Raw genomic sequence first — 20,813 nt, 5'->3', positions numbered from 1 at the left:
TTTTTTTTTTTTTAAATCTGATGCATTTTTTTCAACTATATAAACATAATAATGGTCTAAATGAAAATAAGCACAACTCACCCAGGGCAATGCATTCTGAACTATGCTATACCCTTGAAACTGGGAATCTGTGAAGGCAAATGCCAGTCTTTAGGTATTATACTGAAATGCAAAAACAGATGCTGTAAACCATTAATAACTGTTCCGCTGGTATTAACAACTAGACAAAGAATAAGATCCACCATGTCAATTATTCATTTAATTTGAAATCTTCACCTATGATGATTTCTTTTTCAAAAGGAGAGGGTCTTTGCATAATTTGTGTCCTCCCCTCCACTGGTGTCTTAGAAGATAAGGCTTTGTTTACTTAGCTGACTCTAGAATAAACATCTTTTCCTTTACTTAGACTCTTTCTTAGTCATGGACTTGTCACATCAGAAGGAAGTATAATGCTGCTAACAACTATTTTAAATAGTTGTTTTGCTCAGTGAAACAGAATGTGGCTTTGAACTTGATCTATCTTACACATGAACACACACACATACACAGGTGTGCTACTGCCACCTGTAATACAGGTGTACTGTATTACAAATAATCAAATAATGTCATTTCCTTGTCACCTGAGCAACGGGAAGAGAGGGAAATTTCTCTCCTTGTGCTGAAGCAGCATGGCCAGCCTTTATTCATTGCTTGAGGTGTTCTGGTAGTATCTGAGGCAAGGGTTTATAGTTCGCCAGCCTCAATCCTCCTGATGGTCACCTCACAGCAATCTGCCATCATTCCATCATCGAACACCCTTAATCCTTCCAGCAAATTAGAAGGTGACTCAAGCTCACCCCAACATGTTTGTAACAATATCGATCTCCCCTGGTAAATGTCCAGCTGACATGGTGTTGCCCTGGACCTGAAGGACCGTGGAAATGCTTGCAGACTGACTGAATTCTAGTGACTCACTACCAGACAACGTATGTGCTTCCTGCCCTGCTCTGTGGAGTGGTCCTTACTGCCTATCCTGCCAACTGTAGCCTGTCATTTCCTTGAAGGTCCATGCTATATCTAAAGGGTTTGGGTGTCTTTGTATTTAAAAGCAGATGAAAAAAAAAATGGAAAAAAAAAAAAATAAAAGCAGATGAAAACTGCCTGAGGGAAGTTTTTGGGTGGTGCAGGACATGGTTTTGGGGAAACTCTAACACAGTCTGGGGAAAAGGGGCTGTGGAGGGGTGTTTGTTGCCCACTCTGTGGCAGATGTCCACTCAGGACCTGTGTTATTTCATTCACTCTTGAAAGTTCCCTATAAGTTGGACATCATTCCCATTTTATAGTTGAAGAGACTAGGGGTGGAAAATTTAAGTGAATTGCCCAAGTTTACTGGGAAAGATGGTGGTGGAGCACCACAGGCCATCCCCTGGGGTAACATTACTGCGGTGGGCTCCTATTTTGGTCTCAGAACGTTTCCTGAGGAGAAGCTGACTGCGAAGACATAAACCAGAATCTAATGTGAAAGAAAGTGGGCTGCCCAAATGGTGGACTGAGCCAAACTTGTGGCTTGCATTCTTCAGTGTGGGGTGAGAAAGGCTGAAAATAGGTTTGCGTCGATCTCAAAACCACCTATAGTGTAATCACGATGGAAATTACCACTACCACAGCCCGGATGCAAAAGCACCCACTAATTAAATGAGCAATGAGAATCTCAAAATAATTTGCTAATAGTCTCGACTCCTTGCAGCAATCTCTCTTTGGTTGGTGATCGTGTCACTGAAACTTAACGCCCTCTTCACGTACAGAATGAAATCTCCCCAGTGTGCACGTGGAGCATTTACTGTACCGCCAGATGTTCTGCTCCTCCCCCCTCCCCCCCGCCCCCACCCACGGAAGGGAGACCTTCGCTCTGAGAGAAGAGCCACTTCAGTTGTCAAGCATTCCCTCTCGAACCACAGAAAGAAATTCTTCAGCAACATGACCCTCACAGTGTTTCCTTTTGTCACACAGAGAACAGCATCTAAGGGACACACCACTGCCTGCCCAGGCAAGGGATAGGTTCTTACCTGGGCTTGGTGATCAGACGCAGAGACAAAAGCCTCCACCCCCAAGCTGGCTTCGCGGTCGCCGAGGCCGACCTAACATTTTGTTTTGGGAACTGCTAAACATGCATGATATTTTAATACAATGCCAGGTTCACTGCCTTCAAGATGTAACCCCATGCCTCACAAAAACAACACATTCCAGAAGATGCCAGCGAAGATCCAAATGAGTCTTGGAAAGCTGGAGAGCAACGCAGCTGTTTTTAATGTTCCTAGATGCTAGTTTTCTGATCTGCAGAGATGCAGACCTGCCTTAAACTGAACAGCTGCTATTAGCCTGAAGCTCTCCCTCATGGTGATAGTGGTGTCAGGAGCACGAGACAGTGAGTCAGGAGGGTTCAGCAGCCACCAGCTACATATGACCCTATAAAGTCACTCTCTGCGCATCCGTCTCGTCTCTTCTTCTATTAAATAAAGAGTCTCTGAATCCCTTCTGGAAGCCTTCCAGGACCCCTACCCGGCACAGCTGGCTCCTATGCCTTTTCAGTCAAGCTTTCTATCAACTCAGAATAAACATCAGTGGGCCCACAACTCATGGCATGCTCACCTCCTCAGAAGTCCCAAGCACACTGCCTGTACAGCGCTGTCTGGGGCCCCTGGGCCGACTGCAAGCCCCTGGAGGCCAGGCTTTGGGTTTGTTCTCCTTCGTACACTGACTGCCTTGTACTTTCAGACATTAAAGCATCTGCTTCGTGAGATGAACATCTTCTTGCATTAGACAAGTGGGATTCCGAAGGACATTCCATTCACACTTGCACACTTCCATTCACATTCCATTCCATTGGTCCTAGAACACGGTGGGGTGTGGGGGGGTGCTCACTGGCTCATGAAAGAAGGAGACCCGTGTACTCTCAAAGGTTCTACTGCTCTGGCGGCCAGTTTTGGCACCCGATTCCCTTCTGTTGTGCACTGTTTCTCCAGCCACCTGTCTAGAATATGAGCTATTTGAGGGTTGGGTTGGTGTCATGCATTTATTTTGTATACTTTGTAGCCTTGTCAATAAGGCTATGCATGAGGCACATTTTTGCTAGTGTGTATACTGAAATAAAGATGATTATAATAGTATGATCTTGAAACTAATTAATACAAAAAGGGCAATTTTTGCTTCTAAAAAGTACGATTAATATCATTACTTAACATTTACTAACAGTTCTACACAATGATCACAGCACAGTTCTTGATCTCTATGAACAGAAGTTACCAATAACTTCCTTAGAAATGTGCTTCTTGGGGTGCCTGGGTGGCTCAGTCGGTTGAACATCTGCCTTCGGCTGAGGTTATGATCCCAGGGTCCTGGGATGGAGCTCCATGTTGGGCTCCCTGCTCAGTGGGGAGCCTGCTTTTCCCTCTCTCTCTGTCCCTCCTCCCGCTCCTGCTCACTGTCATTCTTGCTCACTCCTGTTCTATCTCAAATAAATAAATAAATAAAATCTTAAAAAAAGGAAATGTGCTTCTTACAAGTGGAAAATTAGTTGCCTGTCTTAGCAACAGCTAGAAAGCGACCATTAATTATCAATTTTCTTTAGAAGAATAAGAAATCTATACGCCTTGCATGTAACACCGAAACATTTACAATGTTAAAATACATCTATTCATAGCAGCCTGACCACAGCTGCTTTCTTTGAAACATTCTTTGGGGAAAGATTGATGTTCAGGGGGATTATGATTCATTAAAGCTGCTGACCGATTCAAATACTTAACTGGCCAACCTATTTTTTCAGAGAATGTTCTGTTCACACACCTTGGCACTGTTCTGCCAACAACATGTGTGCACCATGTGGGAGAAATCCACATGAACAGAGATCTTTAGACATGTGTCCTGAGGGGTGGCATTCTATGCATGCTATTGAAGCAGAGCTTTGATTTGACTCACAGGGTTCATATTCGTGTGAACCTTAGGCACAAATGCTCTTTTTCCACAAGGTGACCAAAACTAGGCTCGAGTACATAGTCAGTCATTGTTAGCTCTTTGTTCCCTGGAAGAAAATTCCACAAATGTTGATTCACTAATTTACTCTAATGAAAAAGCTGTAGGCAGTCTCAAGTCTGAGTAAGCGTGAATGTTAGAAAGGTCCCTCTAGATTTACAATGCATTTTTCAATGTTCTGTCTGGAATAGGAATATAAATAGAGCATTCAAGATGCTTCTGTTAGGCTACTTCTAAGTGCAAACATTTTTGATAATTTAAAACAAGGGTTTCAGAATTAAAATGACTACAGTGATTCCCCAAAGAATGTTCTCCTTCCAGCCATGGTGGAGTAAGGTGGATTGGATTTACCCTTCCACAAGGAAAAACCAAAAATGCTCTCAAAAATCAAAATATTAAAAAAAAAAATGGTTTTCAAGTTACTCCATATCAGTCAGTGAAGGATAGTGATCTCTAGAAGAAAATAGGAAAAAAGCTTGGTGACATTGGCTTGGGCAAGGATTTCTTGGTTAAAACACTAAAAACAGGATTCATAAAAGAAACAATCAATTGGGCTTTATAAAAAATTGGAAACTACTGCTCTTCAAAAGACATTGTTAGAAAATGAAGATAAGCCACAGACTGGGAGGAAATATTTGCAAGTCATAAATCTGATAGAGGATCTATATCTAGAATATCTAAAGAACTTTTAAAATTCAACAAGCAGATGATCCAAATTTTCAGAATGAGTGCAAGAGTTGAATAGATACTTTATAGATGATGACATAAGGATGGCAAATAAGCACACAAAAAGATCTTTGATCATTAGGGAGATGCAAATAAAAACCACAGTGAGATACTAGTACATGGCTATTAGAATGGTTAAAACTAGAAAGACTAGCCATGCCAACTGCTAGCAAGGATGCGAATCACTTTGAGTGCACACACACTTCTTTTTTTTTTTTTTTTTTAAATATTGTATTTATTTACTTGACAGAGAGACACAGCGAGAGAGGGAACACAAGCAGGGGGAGTGAGAGAGGGAGAAGCAGGCTTCCCACCAAGCCAGGAGCCCGATGCGGGGCTCGATCCCAGAACCCTGGGATCATGACCCGAGCCGAAGGCAGATGCTCAACGACTGAGCCACCCAGGTGCCCCTGCACACACACTTCTTAACAGAAGGTACAACTGGACAACCACTTTGGAAAAGAGTTTGGCAGTCTTATAAAGAAGGAAAATACCCCTACCATGTGACCCAGGCTTTCCACTGCTAGCTAGCTATTCACCCAAGGAAAAGAAAGCAATGTCCATACGAAGACTTGTATACAAATTTTAGGGCAGCTTATCTGTATTAGTCCCTAACCTGGAAATCACCCAAATGTCCATCAACAGGTCGCTGGATTATCAAACTGTGGGATATCATCCATATGGTGAGATGCTACTCAGCAAAGGGCAGAGGTGAACTAGTGATACACGCATTGATGAATGTGATACAATGTGATACATGCTAGTGAGCCATGCATTGATGAGTTTGTGACGAATCTCAAGATAATTATGCTAAGTGAAGAAAGCTAGACCAAAAAACCTACATACCACATGATTCCATGTATATGAGATACTTTGAATATATTAACAAATCTACATAAAAAACTAATGAAGTACTGTATGATAACTAATATAATAAAAAAACCCAAACCATTTCTGAAAACAACAACAACAATGAAAAAACAAATCTGTATTGCCAGAAAGCAACTGGGGAGCAGGAGGTATAAGGAAAGGTTAAAAAAAGGAGGGGCAAGGAAATTTTGGGGGCCATAAATATGTCTATTATCTTGATGGTGATGATAGTTTCTCCAGTTTGTGAAAAACTTCCCAAATGTATGCTGTAATAATGTTCAGTTTATTGTGTTATCAATTATGCCTTGACAAAAAAAAAATACTAGGAAGACACTGATTTACCTTGGGGAATTTTGCAGAATATCATCATTTATGATCTAGCCCTTTGGGTCAAGGATTCATTGAGTTCCAATCTTGTGCCAAGCATGGCTCTAAAAACCAGCGGGGTGAGGACAATCTGACACACGGACCACAGGTGTGGACTCTGAGTGTTTCTTTAGTGCGACTCTGTTTACAGCACAAAGATTCTGAGAGGTTGTGGAAAAACCAGGTTTAACTTCTGTTGTCAGTTTCATTACATGCGAACTGCCTTAGAGTTTATCACCTATTATCACATGTTGCAGAGATGACAATCACATACTAATTCTGATTTTGCACTTGAGCCTGTCTGTACATTTGAACAAATAAGAGAATTCATCAAGAAAGAACCCAAGAACCCATTCTGAGTCCACCATAAAGGGCTTTCCATAAAGCTCACAGGAGAAAGCAAATCTGTTGCCTATTGTCATACAGGTGACCTGTGCTCCAGGCTCTAGTTTCGTTTGTTCTCTGTGTGAGTTGTGGAAGGCAGAGTTGTGATCACTCTAAAGATGCATTTGCCATCATCTCTTAGTCCTATGATTTTTCACTAAACCATGCTCTTTAGGCCACTGATAATTAGCCAAATGATCACTGAATTCACTTTGTGAGAATTTGACTTAATACCATACGGAAAGTTGGGAGAAAGCAAAAACAGTTCAGTGTAAAACACTGGCAAGTCACATTCCTTATCTATCAAACCACACATTCCACTGACATAAACAAAATTTTAAAGGATGACTCATGATTCAAATACAAATACTAATATAATACTAGCTAGCCATGGAGCCTTGCAACACTTTTCTGAACAACAGAGAAATATCTGAAAGAGGATTTCTTATACAAATCATATGGGCTGAACTTGGGCAACAAATTTTTCAAAAGAAAGTACAAAAGCCTCACAAACATAAAAAATGAAATCAGCATGACTGTGAACAATTTTTTCTTTGAGCTAGAGCTACATAAAACTGCTCGCAAAGTGAAACAAGAAGCATATTTCAAATGACATAACAAAGCAAGTTATCCAAATCGATATTTTGTAGAAACTGCTAACACCTCGGCTACATCTATAATTGATTCCTTTAGAAACAAGCTCAGAATTTACTTTCTCTATTTACATAAGACAAGAAAGGTGACTCCTGTGAAGAATGAATATAGGATTCAAAATTTGGCAAAGACTGAGATGATTCAAGTTGGCCCTGGACCACTAATAATGTTTTGGAAAGATTGGGTTATTAGATTAACAGTTGTCAAGATGGACACTATTTATGCAATGTTAAAACAAACATTTTTATTAACCAAACATTTCCTAAATTGTAAGCAGAAATGTGAAACTTGATCTGATACCTGTAGCAAATCTGAGGGCCTTCCCTGGCCCAGGACACAGAGGTCTTGCCATGATGATGGTCCACGCCACTCTCATTTTGCTCAGAATGGAAGACAGCCACACCCTTTACTTTACCTGGGTTTGTTTCAAACATGATCTGAAGAAAATTTCCTTCTTAATCAGTTCTCAGTATTTGCTGCCTCCCGCTGAATCATTTATCCCTATTCTTCCCAAAGCCCTGAGAACGCTTCCTCACCTCTCTAGTATTGTGGGGTCAACAGGTTGTGATGGTTAATCTCTCATTTAACAGGTACCAAGAGGCTCTACTTACGTCATGCATGGAGTCCAGAAGCTTGGTCAGTTGGTAGAACCTTTGCCAGCTCTGCCCAGAATTGTTGGGACACTTAGTTACCATCTTCCTCAGTTCTTTGATGTAATTTGTCCTCATTTCTTCAAATGCAGCCTGGCTTTTGAGGCCATCCTTTGGAACTGTGTTTAGGGAATACAAACATGTAAATCCCCAGGATGGAAAACAGCATTCATATTGTAGCAGTTAAATAACCTAGAATATTTTGAGGTTTTTAGGCTCACACTTTCAGGTTGATACTGAATCGCAACTAATTGCATTTATGAACAAATATGGCAGTTATCTACTGATAAATTCGTGTTCACCTCTATATACAAAGAATAATAACTGCTATTTATGGGGTGTATGTTAATATACATCTTGCATATATTAATGTGAGCTTGACCTCAGTTTTATGACATAATCATTACTCTCATTTTCTAGATGACAAAACTGAAGACTGGAGGTTTAATTCTGCCCAAGGACACAATAAATTAAGGGCAGAGAAGGGGTAGAAACCTAGGTCTATTTCCAAAGCCTGCCTCTTAACCACAATGCTACGTTGCCTTGTGGCCTGTCATCTAAGTGTTTTATGGATCCTAACTTGCCAATACTTCAGAGGTAGGAAAATATACTTTGATTTTCCAGGACAACTGGAAGAGTCACAGACAATCTAAGCTGGGGCTAGAATTAGAAAGCAACATCTTTAAATTCAAATTCAAATATCAAAGACATTTGGGGAGACTGGCCGTCTATAGGGTGGGGGAGGACAGGCATGGGGCCCTGTCGTGTGGTCTCCCAGGCAACCAGGCTGTGGGTCTGTGCACTGGTTTGTGTGTACAAAAGAGTAACACCACAGTGGCTCTGCATGTAAGGCAAAATCTATAACTTTCAGAGGGTAAACCATGTTCTCCTTTTTCTTTGAACAAGTAAAACATTAAGGATCATGTTTTCTTTTATGTAGCGGCTGGCTTTTAATTTTAAATTAAAAAATCTCATTTAGAAACAATATTTTGGGATTCAGGGCTTGGAAGCATATCAAATGTCTCTGTGTCCTGCTGAAAGGAGAGGCTTTGTCCCAGGATACATGTGAAAGCCCTTATGGAGGAAAGGTGCTCCTGTGTTGAGAATGTTCTAGAAGTAGGTGCAAGGCAGAGTGTACTAAAGTATTCCCTCTGAAAATCTACCTACATGTTTGCTTTCTTTCCACCATAGCAAATAAATAGTTATGTGTATGCTTTAACTTTGAAAAATAAAATCACTTAACTTTATTTTTAGGAGATGGAGACCTAAAGAAAATTCATCTTGTGAAATTAATGTTCTGAGTTTGAAACTGCTTTTACTTTCATTTCTTAATTATATAGCATATTTGCTAATTTGTCATAACTGGGATAAATAATAATTTACTCAGGTCATCAGCCCTTTAGAATAGCTAAGTACATTTTTGACTATTATGAGAGCCCTGGAAGCTGGGAATACTGCTGTTTCCAAATTAAACCCTGTTGTCCTGTACAAAAATTATCTTACAAGTTACATTCACATCTTATGTTAATAGTCTCCTTGAATTTAATTGTTGAGGCTTTTGATTTGTGGTTTACCTAAATCTACTTTTGTGGGGGAAAAAGAAACCCCTAATAGCAATTGCATGCATTTCCTGAAGCTGCCACAATATTAGCTGTGGTTTCAAATATTTGACATTCACATTAAAAGTTAAATGCCACCCATTATATAACAAATAGTTTGTTTTCTTTAAAAATAAAGCCTTGTTTTAAAAGTATAAAACATATGAAGGATGGTAATAATCAGGATGTTAACAGTAGAACTATAGATCTACTTTCTACCAAAATTTTAGTGTTAACTTAAAACTTTCTGAAAGAAATGGCAAGTTTGCAAATACTTTGCAAATAGTGCCCATACACAGGTTAACAATTATTTTTTTAAGCTATAAAATATGGAGTAAACCTTTTGCTTTTCAACATAAATGTTTATGGAGATCATCCCATACATTAACAAATTACCTGAAATTAGAATGGAGTGAATAAATTTCACTACTATACTACTATTTGGTGTATCTGCTAAGATTAAGCAAAGACCTCCTTATGGATAGTTCTGTATTAGAAATTCTCAAGATTACAAACGATTTGTGTCAAATATTACTTATATATTGTTGCTATAACTCAAATACATTGTACCAATTTCCCAGCCAGATTTTTTAGAAGTTGAAACAAACCCACAAATAAAGAGAACTTAAGCAAAACCTCAAATTTTGGAGGTTTGCCCAGATTTTCTGAATTTACTTATTAAATGCAGCAGGGCTGCTGGAAACCATCCAAACAACTGGGGTAGAAGTTCGTCTGTTTTCCTCCATAAGCATTAAGAACACAAGATTCTCTCAATGTCATTGCTAAAAACTTTCTTGATACACTGGACATCAGGTGTGCAACTTAACAACCTAAAGAAGAAAAATTCTAACACATTCTATCACAGGTTAGCAAAATAAACTTCCTAAAGCCTGCAGCTTTATGACTCATACAATTCTTTACTTACATTTTCCTGCCTTCTTATTTTGCTTTTCCTGCATCTACAAAAATCAGAATTCAAAGTACTGAGCTATTTGGAAGCTAATAAATTAATTTGGGTAGCTTCAAAACGATATCAGGATTGATTATAGGCTGACTGATTAAATGGTCTTAAAGGATAAGACACCAATTAAGACAGAGTAGTATCACATCCATTTTTTCATTTAAATTCTATCACCCATCTGATCTATCTACATCTAGATCTATACTTGCAACATTTTTCAAGTCAGTAATGGTTAATGACAGACATGGCTTGGAAATGAGAACAGAATCACTGTCGCTGAATTTAAAGATTCTGTTTCCAAAGTTATATTCCAAAAAGGCTAAATCAGGGTCGTCAGAAACCTGGAAGGTGAGCAGAGCAGGGAAAAAGAGCCCAGTTCTCTGGACCCTGGACCCTGGGCCCTGCCGATGAGGGGCTGCGCACAGGACCCTACAGGAGATTGGCTGAGTGTAATCGGTGAGGAATGGTAGGGCCTGCGGCAAAGAGGAGAGAGCATGCCCTACCTTGGGCAATCGAATTCAATGAAAATAAAATAAGACAAAAAGCCAAGAGCAACCTAAAATACCTGTGCGGGCCAAACAAAACACAGCTGTGAGGTGCTGCTCCCACCTCTCGGCTGGGGCTGCGGGTCAGCCCCCTCCGTTGGAGTCTAGGTCCCGCCTGCTAAGCGCTCCCCGCCCCCCTGCTATGGTCACGTGCCACTCCACACCTCCCGCTGCGGTCACGTGCCACCAGCCTGCCTTTCCGCCCCTGGCTCCCCGTTCTGGAGAGAGTAGGAACAACACTGGATGTGAAGTCCAAAGCCAAGGCTTTGAGTTATAATGCACAGAGGGTACTGGACAAAAACACATGTGTGCCTCCTTTTTGTTAGCTTCAGAAAGGGGTTATCAACTCACTGGGTTCTTTTAAGCATTAAATTAGATGTATGGCAAACCCTTCAAAAGCCGGGAGCTGCTACACACAGGGAAGCAGATGCTTATCCAGAGTCACTATGGCATCTTCTCTTCCTGCTCTTGTCACTACTTGATTCAGCCTAACTCCTCCTTAGACCCAGTTCCTCTCTGGGGGAAAAAAACATCTCTTTTGATCCCTCCTATTCTCATTACCTTGAAGAGTGACGCCATTTTCTCCTAAATGACTCTACTGAAAACTGCTCCTTCCACCACGCCCCTGGTTCATGAGACAACGGGAAGGCGGCACATGCACTGGATTCTCTTCTCTGCTTCCAGGTGGTCAGTCAACAATCTCTCCTCCTATGAAGTCCATACTCTCGCCCTAGCATCCCTGGCACCCAGAACATGGCCCAGTTTCCTCAGTGGCCACAGCACTTGGCTTGGAGATTTCTTCTCCATGCTGCCTCCTGCCATCATTCTTGTCTTCCTCTCATCTGATGTGAACTTTCTCAGATTCTTTCCTCTCAATTTGAAAATGTCTGTGCCCTGTGCCATTGCCCCAGGAAGAAGTGCTCAACACCCTTGCCAAAGCTAATCCTGTTTTATCTTCTCTCTGGCACTTTATGTCATCAACTTCTCTACTTTCATACCTGGTTCCAGAAGCCTAAAAAAGCTTCCCATCAATCTGCCAAGTCCCTGGCCATCAGGCACCTGCCTGAGTCCTAATGGTCAACTCTAGTAGGCCTCGCTCTGTGCTCTCAACTTTCTCTGTGGATGCTCTGCCGTTAGTCATGCTCCTTTTGGAAACCAGTTCTTGGCTTCTAGTTTCTCTGCCTCACTGATACACCCATCTCTGCCTCTTCAGCCCTGCCATCCTCCTTTCACGTGGCTCCACTGGACCGTTTCTCTTCTTCCTGTGCCTTGGCAACCCCACTCATCATTTTAGCTTGGATGATAATTTTCTATGAGGACAATTTCATGTTTATGTCTCAATACCCAAACCTGTCTTCTGAGTGCTAGACCCAGATTCTCCCCATCTTTTGACCCATTAGGATACATCTGAAAATTAACCCATTTGAAATAGAAGTCATTTTATAAAACCCCCACCAAATCTTTTCCGATTCCCAACATGGTATCAACTGCCATCCTAGCCATTTCTCTGTGAGCAAAACCTGTGTCACTTCTGACCCATACCATTTTGTTTCCCCTTCTAGTCCATTGTCAGTTCAGCTGTGTTCCTTGAATGCCTTTGCTCTTATCCATCCTGCCACCTACCACTATCATTCCTGCTATTATTTCAATAGCCTCACAGCAGTCTCTGTGCTTCCAATCTGGCTAAGTTCTGTGTCTTTGCCTCTCTACCCCCCGCTTTTTCCTCTTTAATCCAGTCTACTACCAGGTACATTTTCATAAAGGCACAGAATTTAGCCTGGGTCATGTATCCCCACTGCACAAAGCCTGCAGTGCTGCACTCCTCTGCCCACACAATGAAGGTCAGGTGTCTTCAACAGACACCGAATATCCTGGTCCAACCTCCATCCCAACCTTATTCCTCACTCCTCTCCAACCCCACATCACCTTATACACCTTGAAAAATTAAATGAATAAAGAAGAAAAAAAAATTAAAAATTAATGGGTAAACCACCTCACCCAGAACAAAGTTCTAACACCTGGATATGTTTTCCCACATCTCCATACTTGCTTACATCATCCCCTGACAGGAATGCCATCTCAGACCTCATATCCAACTCATAGCCTTGCAAAGCTTGCCAAGATTCACCTTCACCATGTATCCCTCTCTGACCTTCAAAACTAAATATGCTCCCTCCTTTTTTGAGCCACTGTGACCCTCTTTATCTTCTATCTTGATTGGATGATCCCTTTCCACAACATACTAAACGTATCTTTGAATTTATCTTAGAGTAAAACTCGCTGAGGGCAGAAACTGTACCCTGTAGAATCCTACTACATGGAAAACAGTCAATATTTAGTGGTGGGATGGATGAGGAAATGAAGGAATATGCTCTTACTTCACCCAAAGCCTCCTACTCTCCAAGTAACGTAGTTCACCAAAGACCAAAGATCTTCTCTCACCTCCTTAAAAAAAAAAATTTTTTTTTTTTTAATACCAACTACCTGACACTGAAAATAGGCTCATCTCCTTAGAGGTCAGATCATCGGACGATGTAGAAAAAGTGCACAAGTGGACATCAACTTACTTGTGCTTAGCAGCAGCAAAACTTTCATGATGGTGTACTCTTCAAAGGTGAGCTGCAGTCGAACGAACTGTAGGCTGATCTGGTGCATCCCCTGGCATAGTTCATACATGGCAGACTGATGCATCTTTTCTCTGCAAATGAAAAAAAAAAATATTCTGAGAATACACGGTTCAGTATCAAGTCCAGACTGGTGGCCCAAGGCAGCTTAGTCAGAGATCTGAGTCAGTTTCCCCTCTATCTTCAACATGGAGCAGATACGTATCCAAAGACAAGTTAGATGCTTTTCCCACTGATGGCTAAATTGCCTCTAGACCAACTCTGCCACCCCATTTCCTAGTGCCCTGTAACAATGTGCCAGAAGCATGAACACCAAACTTTTTCAAAGTGTACCATTATTTCATGTCAAGAGTAATGACTGGTCATGTTGTGTTATATAGTGAGATCATCCAGAGAGCAGAGGGGCCACTGTGATGTGGGGTGAAGCCCACAGGCTTCTGTTCCTTTTCAGCTAGAGAGAGCAGGCACTTTACTGTTTTTGACAAACTACTAGATGCTGTGAACACGGGACAGTGATTCAGTCTTATTTCCATGCGGACCTCCCTTACAGAAGTCATAAAACATGACTGTTAACTGTTTGAAGCAGTACACTTGAAAAGGAAATTGAACAAAATTTTGAAATGTGAGACTCTTAAACAGAATCTTTCTGATAAAGGGGAAAAGCAATGTGGGAAACAAAGGCAAAAGAAAAAATTTTAAATTTCCATACTACTTATAGCCCATTGACAAGTTCTTGAAAGAGGGAGAGTGACTTTCCTCTAGGAACTCAGCTGCCTTGATGTTAATACTTTGCTAAGGGCAAAAGGTAATCTTAGCTTAACATTATCCTGCCCCCCACCCAGGATCCAGTAATTCTACTTTAATATATAAAAATTCCTTTGAAACTTCCTTTATCACTACCCACTCCAAAATATAGGTTGGTAATCCTCCTCTAAGCATATGGCCCACTGATACACATCTAAAGAGTCTCATGACTAAGGTTATATTAGACAGTAATAAATGACCTTTTCCTAATAGTTAGCCAGCTCAAGGTCCTGGAAACCTTGCTTCCAAAATTCCTTAGAGATTTACACTATCCCTAAACCCCTCCCAACTTGGAAGTATATAATTGGCCACTCCTTATGATCCCAGTGCAGCTTTTTCTGCCTACAGATCTTGTTTCCATGCTTTTTTTTTTTTTTTTAAAGATTTTATTTATTTGACAGAGAGAGACACAGTGAGAGAGGGAACACTAGCAGGGGGAGTGGAAGAGGGAGAAGCAGGCTTCCCGATGAGCAGCGAGCCCGATGCGGGGATCAATCCCAGGACCCTGGGATCATGACCTGAGCCGAAGGCAGATGCTTAACGACTGAGCCACCCAGGCGCCCCCTGTTTTCATGCTTTAATAAAACCACCTTTTTGCACCAAAGATGTCTCAAGAATTCTTTCTTGGCTATTGGCTCTGAACTCCAACATTCCCAGTGTTAGGAGTTTAGGGTAATATATGCATGTTTCTACTTGGACAACCAACCAATCAATCCTCTCCCTCCACCAAGTCTAAATGTCTTCTTTCTTTCCTTCCTTCCTTTCTCTCTTTTTAAAAGATTTTACTTATTTATCTGAGAGACTGAGTGAGAGAGAGAGCAAGCACAAACCAGGGAGGAGCAAAGGGAGAAGCAGACTCCCTGCTGAGCAGGAAGCCCGATGGGAGTCCAGGATCATGACCTGAGCTGAAGGCAGACACTTAACTGACTGAGCCACCCAGCCATCCCACTTGCTTTTTTTTTTGATGTGGGAGGAGGGTACACAGAGGAGCATGCATGCTAGTAAGGAGAAGGGCAGAGGGAAGGAATCCTCAAGCAGACTCCCCACTGGGTGCAGAGCCTGATGCAGAGCTTGATGCAGAGCTTGATCCCATGACCCATGAGATCCAATGACCTGAGCCAAATCCAAGACTCAGACACTCAATTGACTGAGCCACCCATGTGCCCCAAAATGTTTCCATAAAAATCTACATTATATAACAACAGAAGTCATCATTGTCTCTTTTCATGAGAAGTAAACAAAGCATCAGTTATTTTTTAAGATTTTCCTTCTCAAAGTAGTAAATCTTTTGGGAAGTCCTCATAACTATTGTTTTATGATGGCTAGAAGCTAATAAATGAAAAAGAGACTATTAGTGAAAAAGGAAATGGACTTGATAAAGGCCAAAGAAACAGAAAGAGGTCCTGATGGCTGATCTATTTCTATGGCTGATGGACAGTAGGCAGAAGTCTGTAGGACAGCAACACTGCAGGACATCTCCCAGGACGCATTCTTGGGTTCCCCTCATTGGCAGAAATCCCTTTCACCTCAACTCTGAAAGCCACCTGTATAGAACCCATAATGGAACACAGAACATTTTCTCTGCATTATTATTGTATGTCTTTTGTCTCCCATCATCTGGAAGATATTTTTAATTATGTAAATGTTTTAAACACACACACACACACACACACACACACACACACACACACACAGAATAATAGCAGGAGCCTCTACATCTGCCATCTAGAACTAACAATGTAAATAAATGCTAATATTTTTGTCATATTTGTTTCAGATCTTTAAAAATTAAACATGGCAGAGTTACACCCTGCTCTCTCTTCCTCCCGCTTCCCATTCATCTTCATTCGAGAAGGGAACTGCCCACTTTGGAAGACTACCATTTCCTCTCAGAGGTATATATTTTACTGCCACATGTATGTGTCTATAAAAACAGCATACACTAACTGTTTTGTTTTATGTAAATTTGTAATTCAACATGCATATCCTTCTGCAACTTATTTTTTATTCAATGTTATAATTCTGAGATGTATCCATTTTAATACAGGTAACCATAAATTAATTCGTTTCCACTGATGCAAGTTTCATTTGTTTAAATATATCACAATTTACTTATCCATTCCATTACTGATGGTCACTTGGACTGTTTCCTCTTTATCGCTATTATGAATGATGCCCAAGGAACATCCTAGGGCATTAATCTAGGATACAGAATGAAAGCAGAACTGCTGAGTCACACATCAGTGCACATCTGCTGCTTTCATTCCAACCAGTAAGAGATAAGAATTTCCTTTTATTCCACCCCCCACCAAATTTGTTGCCAGCTGACAGGTGTTGAAAGGATAGCCCCATTGGTGCTTTTATTTGCATTTCCATTAACACCAGTAGGCAGAACATTTTTCAAATGTTTTCTGACCATTTGGGTTTCTTCTTTGGTGATTTGTCTCTTCATATCTTTACCCATTTTATTGTAAGTTTTTCCTCCTCTATCACTAAGTAACACCATCTTTAATCCTAGTATTTTTTTGCCTTAAAAATTTTGTCTGATAATAATTTTGTTTCTTCTTTTCTCTTCCTTCCTTCCTTCAACTTTCTTCTGCTCTCTCTTTAGAATTTGCCTGTTATGCTTTTTTTAATCCCTTATTTTCAAATGTCCCAAATAATTATATTTCACATGTCTCTTACGTAAGCAGCAAAAAACTGGATTTAAAAAGTCTGAGTCTCTGTATTTTAACAACTCAGTTTAATCTGTTCTCCTTTACCGTGATTACTGATGGTTTGGGATTTTTTTTTTCCCTAGCATTTTAACTTTCTCTCCTCTTTTCCTTCTCTTTTTCCACTTTACTGCCTTTTACTGGGTTGATCCAGCTTTTAAAAAATCCCCCTCTTTGCTCCAGTACTGGATTTAGAAAGTACGCTTTTATTTTTACTCTTTAAATAATTATCAAGTTGTGAATTTGTATACTTAAAAGTCAAAAGTTAATCAACAGCTTTTCCATAACAAGCAAACAAACAAAGTCAACTGTCTTCGGTCTACTGCTTCCAGTTCTCCTTGTTACAGGTCTTTAGAATTTAGATTACACCTGTTTTCACATCCCTCCTGAAATCAGTCCTACTCAGATCCACATGCCCTCATCTGTCTCATTAATGATGGGTTTCTTTGATTACCACTGTTTCTTATACCTTAGCTCATACTTCAGGGTTTTTTGTTTTTGTTTTTTTGTTTTGTTTTGTTTTGTTTTACATATTAAAGAATTTTTTTTTCATAATTCTTTAAATAGTGGTCAGCCATTGAAAGTTTAAGTCTTTCCATCTTGATTTGTCTGAAAATCTCTTTATTTCACCTTCATTCTTCACAAAATTGTAGATATCCAGCTTGACAGGTAATTGCCCTCCGTACTTTGAAGCTAGTACTCCACTGTAGTTGGGCCTTAAGACCTGCTTTTGTGGAAATTTGTTAGTCTAGTTGTCATTCTTTTACAGGTAATCTGCATTTTCTCTTTGGTAGCTTATCCCAAATTCCCTGTTTATTTGATGTCTGCAGTTTCATTCCAAAGAGCCTGAGTGCAGAGTAGTATTTCTCCTGCTTGGGACTCAATAGCCCTATTTTATTGGAAGGTGTAAGTATTTCTTCAGTTCTGAAATGTCCTTAGACATTGTTTCTTCAAGTATCACCCCTGTCCCATTCCCGCTACTTTTTCTTTTTGAACTCCTATTTGCAGTGCATTGGATCTTCTCACTGTGTCCTCCACATCAACCCTCCTTTTGTAGTCTAGGTGATTTTCTCAGATCTGTCTTCTAACTATATATTTTTGTGTCTAATATGTTTAATGTCTACAGTATTTTAATGACAATATTTTTCATGTCTAGGTGCCTAGAAATATTCTATTTAGTTCTTTCTCAGACATCTCTGTTATTTTCCATAAGGCACTCCTTATTTTCTGGCTATTATATCTTCTTTCTCTAAATTATGTCTTTATCTGTTATATCTCTAAATACTTTTAACATTATATCTCATAGTTTCTTTCAGAGTTTGCTTTTGTTTGTTCAACTTTTGGGGCTGCTCATATGCATACCTACCACACACTGTTTTGGCCTGGGTGAATCCCGGGGCACTGACGATGGAAGGGACTCTACAGGACGTCTCAGCATTTACAACTGTTAGAGGTAGAAGCATTCCACTTGTTCTGGACCAGTTTTTATGCTAATTTCTTAGCTTAAATGCTTTTTGCAAGACTTGTGTAGTTTAAATTTAGATTCCGCATTTGATGTGATACAGGCTTGTGTTTCTTATTTCTTTCAGCTTCCCTGCCATGTCCCTGGGCTGGCTGGCATGTTGAGTTGTGCTGTCCTTGTTAGGAGACAGTGAAATCGCTGCAGAGCCATGGCTTTATGCAAGAGGCTCCATTTCTGGCCCCAGCCTTGCTGGAGTCTGTGTTCTTGATTCCCGTTCCTGTTTGTGTTCTTATATGCACCCCTAAGGCATTTATCTACATCCACGAGTCTGTGGGCCAACTACAGCTTTAGCTCCAAGTTACACCACTCTGGCTGTGAATTCCCTCTTCTTGCACCTGTTCTCCCCCCCTCCCTTTTAAAGCTTGCCTATATATTTAAGACTTTCTTTTTTAAATGCAGAATTTCTATGTGTTTAGAGGGAAAAAAAGGCTCAGTTCAGTTTCACTATCCTGATTGCTAACTACAAGCTTCTTAAAGGCAGGATCCACGTCTGGCTCACCTTTCTGAATGTCAAGTAGAATATGATAGCCAAGTATCATGTGTTAATCTTTGCTCAATAAATATTTCATGAATGAATGAGAGAAGAAAAAAGTGAAGACAACAAAATGATTTGCATATGATGATGATTAGAGCAAGAGAATACTGAAAATTTACACAAAGGTCAAATGTCTAATAAAATAGGGCATTTATGAAGTTCTTCAAAACTTTCTCCAAAAAAGGAGAGATTTTGGTTGTAAAATGGGATGGAGTGAGTAACAAATCAGGATATCCGTGGAATACAGCACAACATGCATTGATGCTTGACAAATGAAAGAGTGGACTCCTGTGCATTTGATTCCTTAGGCCACCTAGTGCTGGAGAGAGCACAGGCACCCTTGACTTTAGCCCAGCAGGGTCTGCAGATGTGCCGCCCATTGGCCCTTCAGGGTGCTGGCTTTGTCAATCTGTGAGCACATCACTTTTGAGACCCAGACTCATTGCATGTCAAACTGGAATACTAATAATAATTCCAACCTTGCAGAAATGTAGAAACCAATTATATGCAAATTCTTAAATTACAAAGTACTATTAGCTTTTTTTTTTTTTTTTTTGTATAATAAAGAAAATAAAATTCTTCTTCTTGAGAGACCAGTGATCATTTCAGTTAAAACAAAGCAAGGAATAATCAAATTCTTGAGATGACTTTACAGGAAAACAATATTATATTGTTACCATTATTTCTCTATGTAGGGTAAGGCAGGAGAAAACTCAGAGATTGTAGGTTTTCAGGGAGGTGGAAGGAACTTGCCGGGAGTAGAACGAGAGGGCTCAGCACCTCCGTGTCAGTGTTTCTGTTCTCAGATGTGTCGACAAAACATCCACACACTGATTAAGGTGACTTGAAGAGAGACCTCAGATGCTACTTGGAGAAGATGAGAGCATGGGTGACCACACACCTAAAGGAAGCTTGTTTTTGCCCCTTTAGTATGAACAGCATCTCTTTACCTCTTTCCTGAGGTCTTATTCCCTGAGTAACCTCCATGGTCTTCACAGCTATCACTTATGGGGTGCCTAACATCCACCAATGCTAAATTCAGTCTTGCTAATTCTCACAGTGCCCTGTGAAGAATTATCCTCATGTTCACGATAGGGAAATGAAGGTACATGAAGCAGCCAGAAGCGACCCCATGTTCTCCACTTCGTACCTCAGGTCGTCTTCTCTCTCCATGCTTGCCAACAGCTCAGCGCTGTTTTAGCTTTTACTCCAGAGGATCTCTTTCCAACTATGAAGAGATGTTTGGTACCTCATATGTTTTGTTATTATATTCACTTATTTGTTTATTCTTTGCTCACCATTACGTGGTAAGATTTTGTGTTTTCAAACTCCACTGCTGTTTCCACTGCATGAAATTGAGTTCTCTAAATGAAGAGCACTGGGTACTCAATATAGCTTGAAATCTCAGGAAAATAGGCCATCTTAAAAACACATTTTACATCACATCGTTTTTGCACAATTAGATTAAATGCACGGAAATGTACATCCATAGAAGTTGAAACAAGGACACCTTTTTGGCATGACACTGGTATTAATTTTGCAATATTACTTCACAGAAATACTCTTTGCTATATGCTTTTATTCATTTTATAATCTTACCTCATCTTCAGTAGAATAATGTAAAAATACATGAACGACTTTGCGAAAAAGGTGAAATCTGTATAATGCTTCTAAAATATAAAAGTCAGTGCAGAAGTTATCCCTGAATGCTAAACTAATATGGAGGCAGTGGAAGATTACTAAAGTAGGAAATAGCCCTGTATTCAAGTGAACATTAGACCTGAATAACTGACAGCCTTCTGAACAGGGGGCACATGTAACGCATTTCTAAACATCTCATTTGCAGGAAAAG

General features: G+C 40.3%; 1 protein-coding gene across 1 annotated transcript in view; it reads right to left on the bottom strand.

Annotated features, from left to right (window-relative positions):
- The window catches only part of LOC111154998 (nuclear receptor subfamily 3 group C member 2), a 338,835-nt gene that overhangs the window by 26,130 nt on the left and 291,892 nt on the right, over nt 1-20,813 (bottom strand). The window contains exons 7-8 of the mRNA XM_022514989.1: nt 13,330-13,460; nt 7,620-7,777 (exon numbers count right to left, since the gene is read on the bottom strand). Coding sequence (XP_022370697.1) covers nt 7,620-7,777; nt 13,330-13,460 — 289 coding nt within the window. The remainder of the gene's footprint in view (nt 1-7,619; nt 7,778-13,329; nt 13,461-20,813) is intronic.

Source organism: Enhydra lutris, unplaced genomic scaffold (genome assembly GCF_002288905.1).
Source record: "Enhydra lutris kenyoni isolate GAN:26980312 unplaced genomic scaffold, ASM228890v2 scaffoldscaffold3, whole genome shotgun sequence".
NCBI lineage: Eukaryota > Metazoa > Chordata > Mammalia > Carnivora > Mustelidae > Enhydra > Enhydra lutris.
Note: the sequence above shows the minus strand (reverse complement) of the source record. Positions and strands in the feature narration are given on the sequence as shown.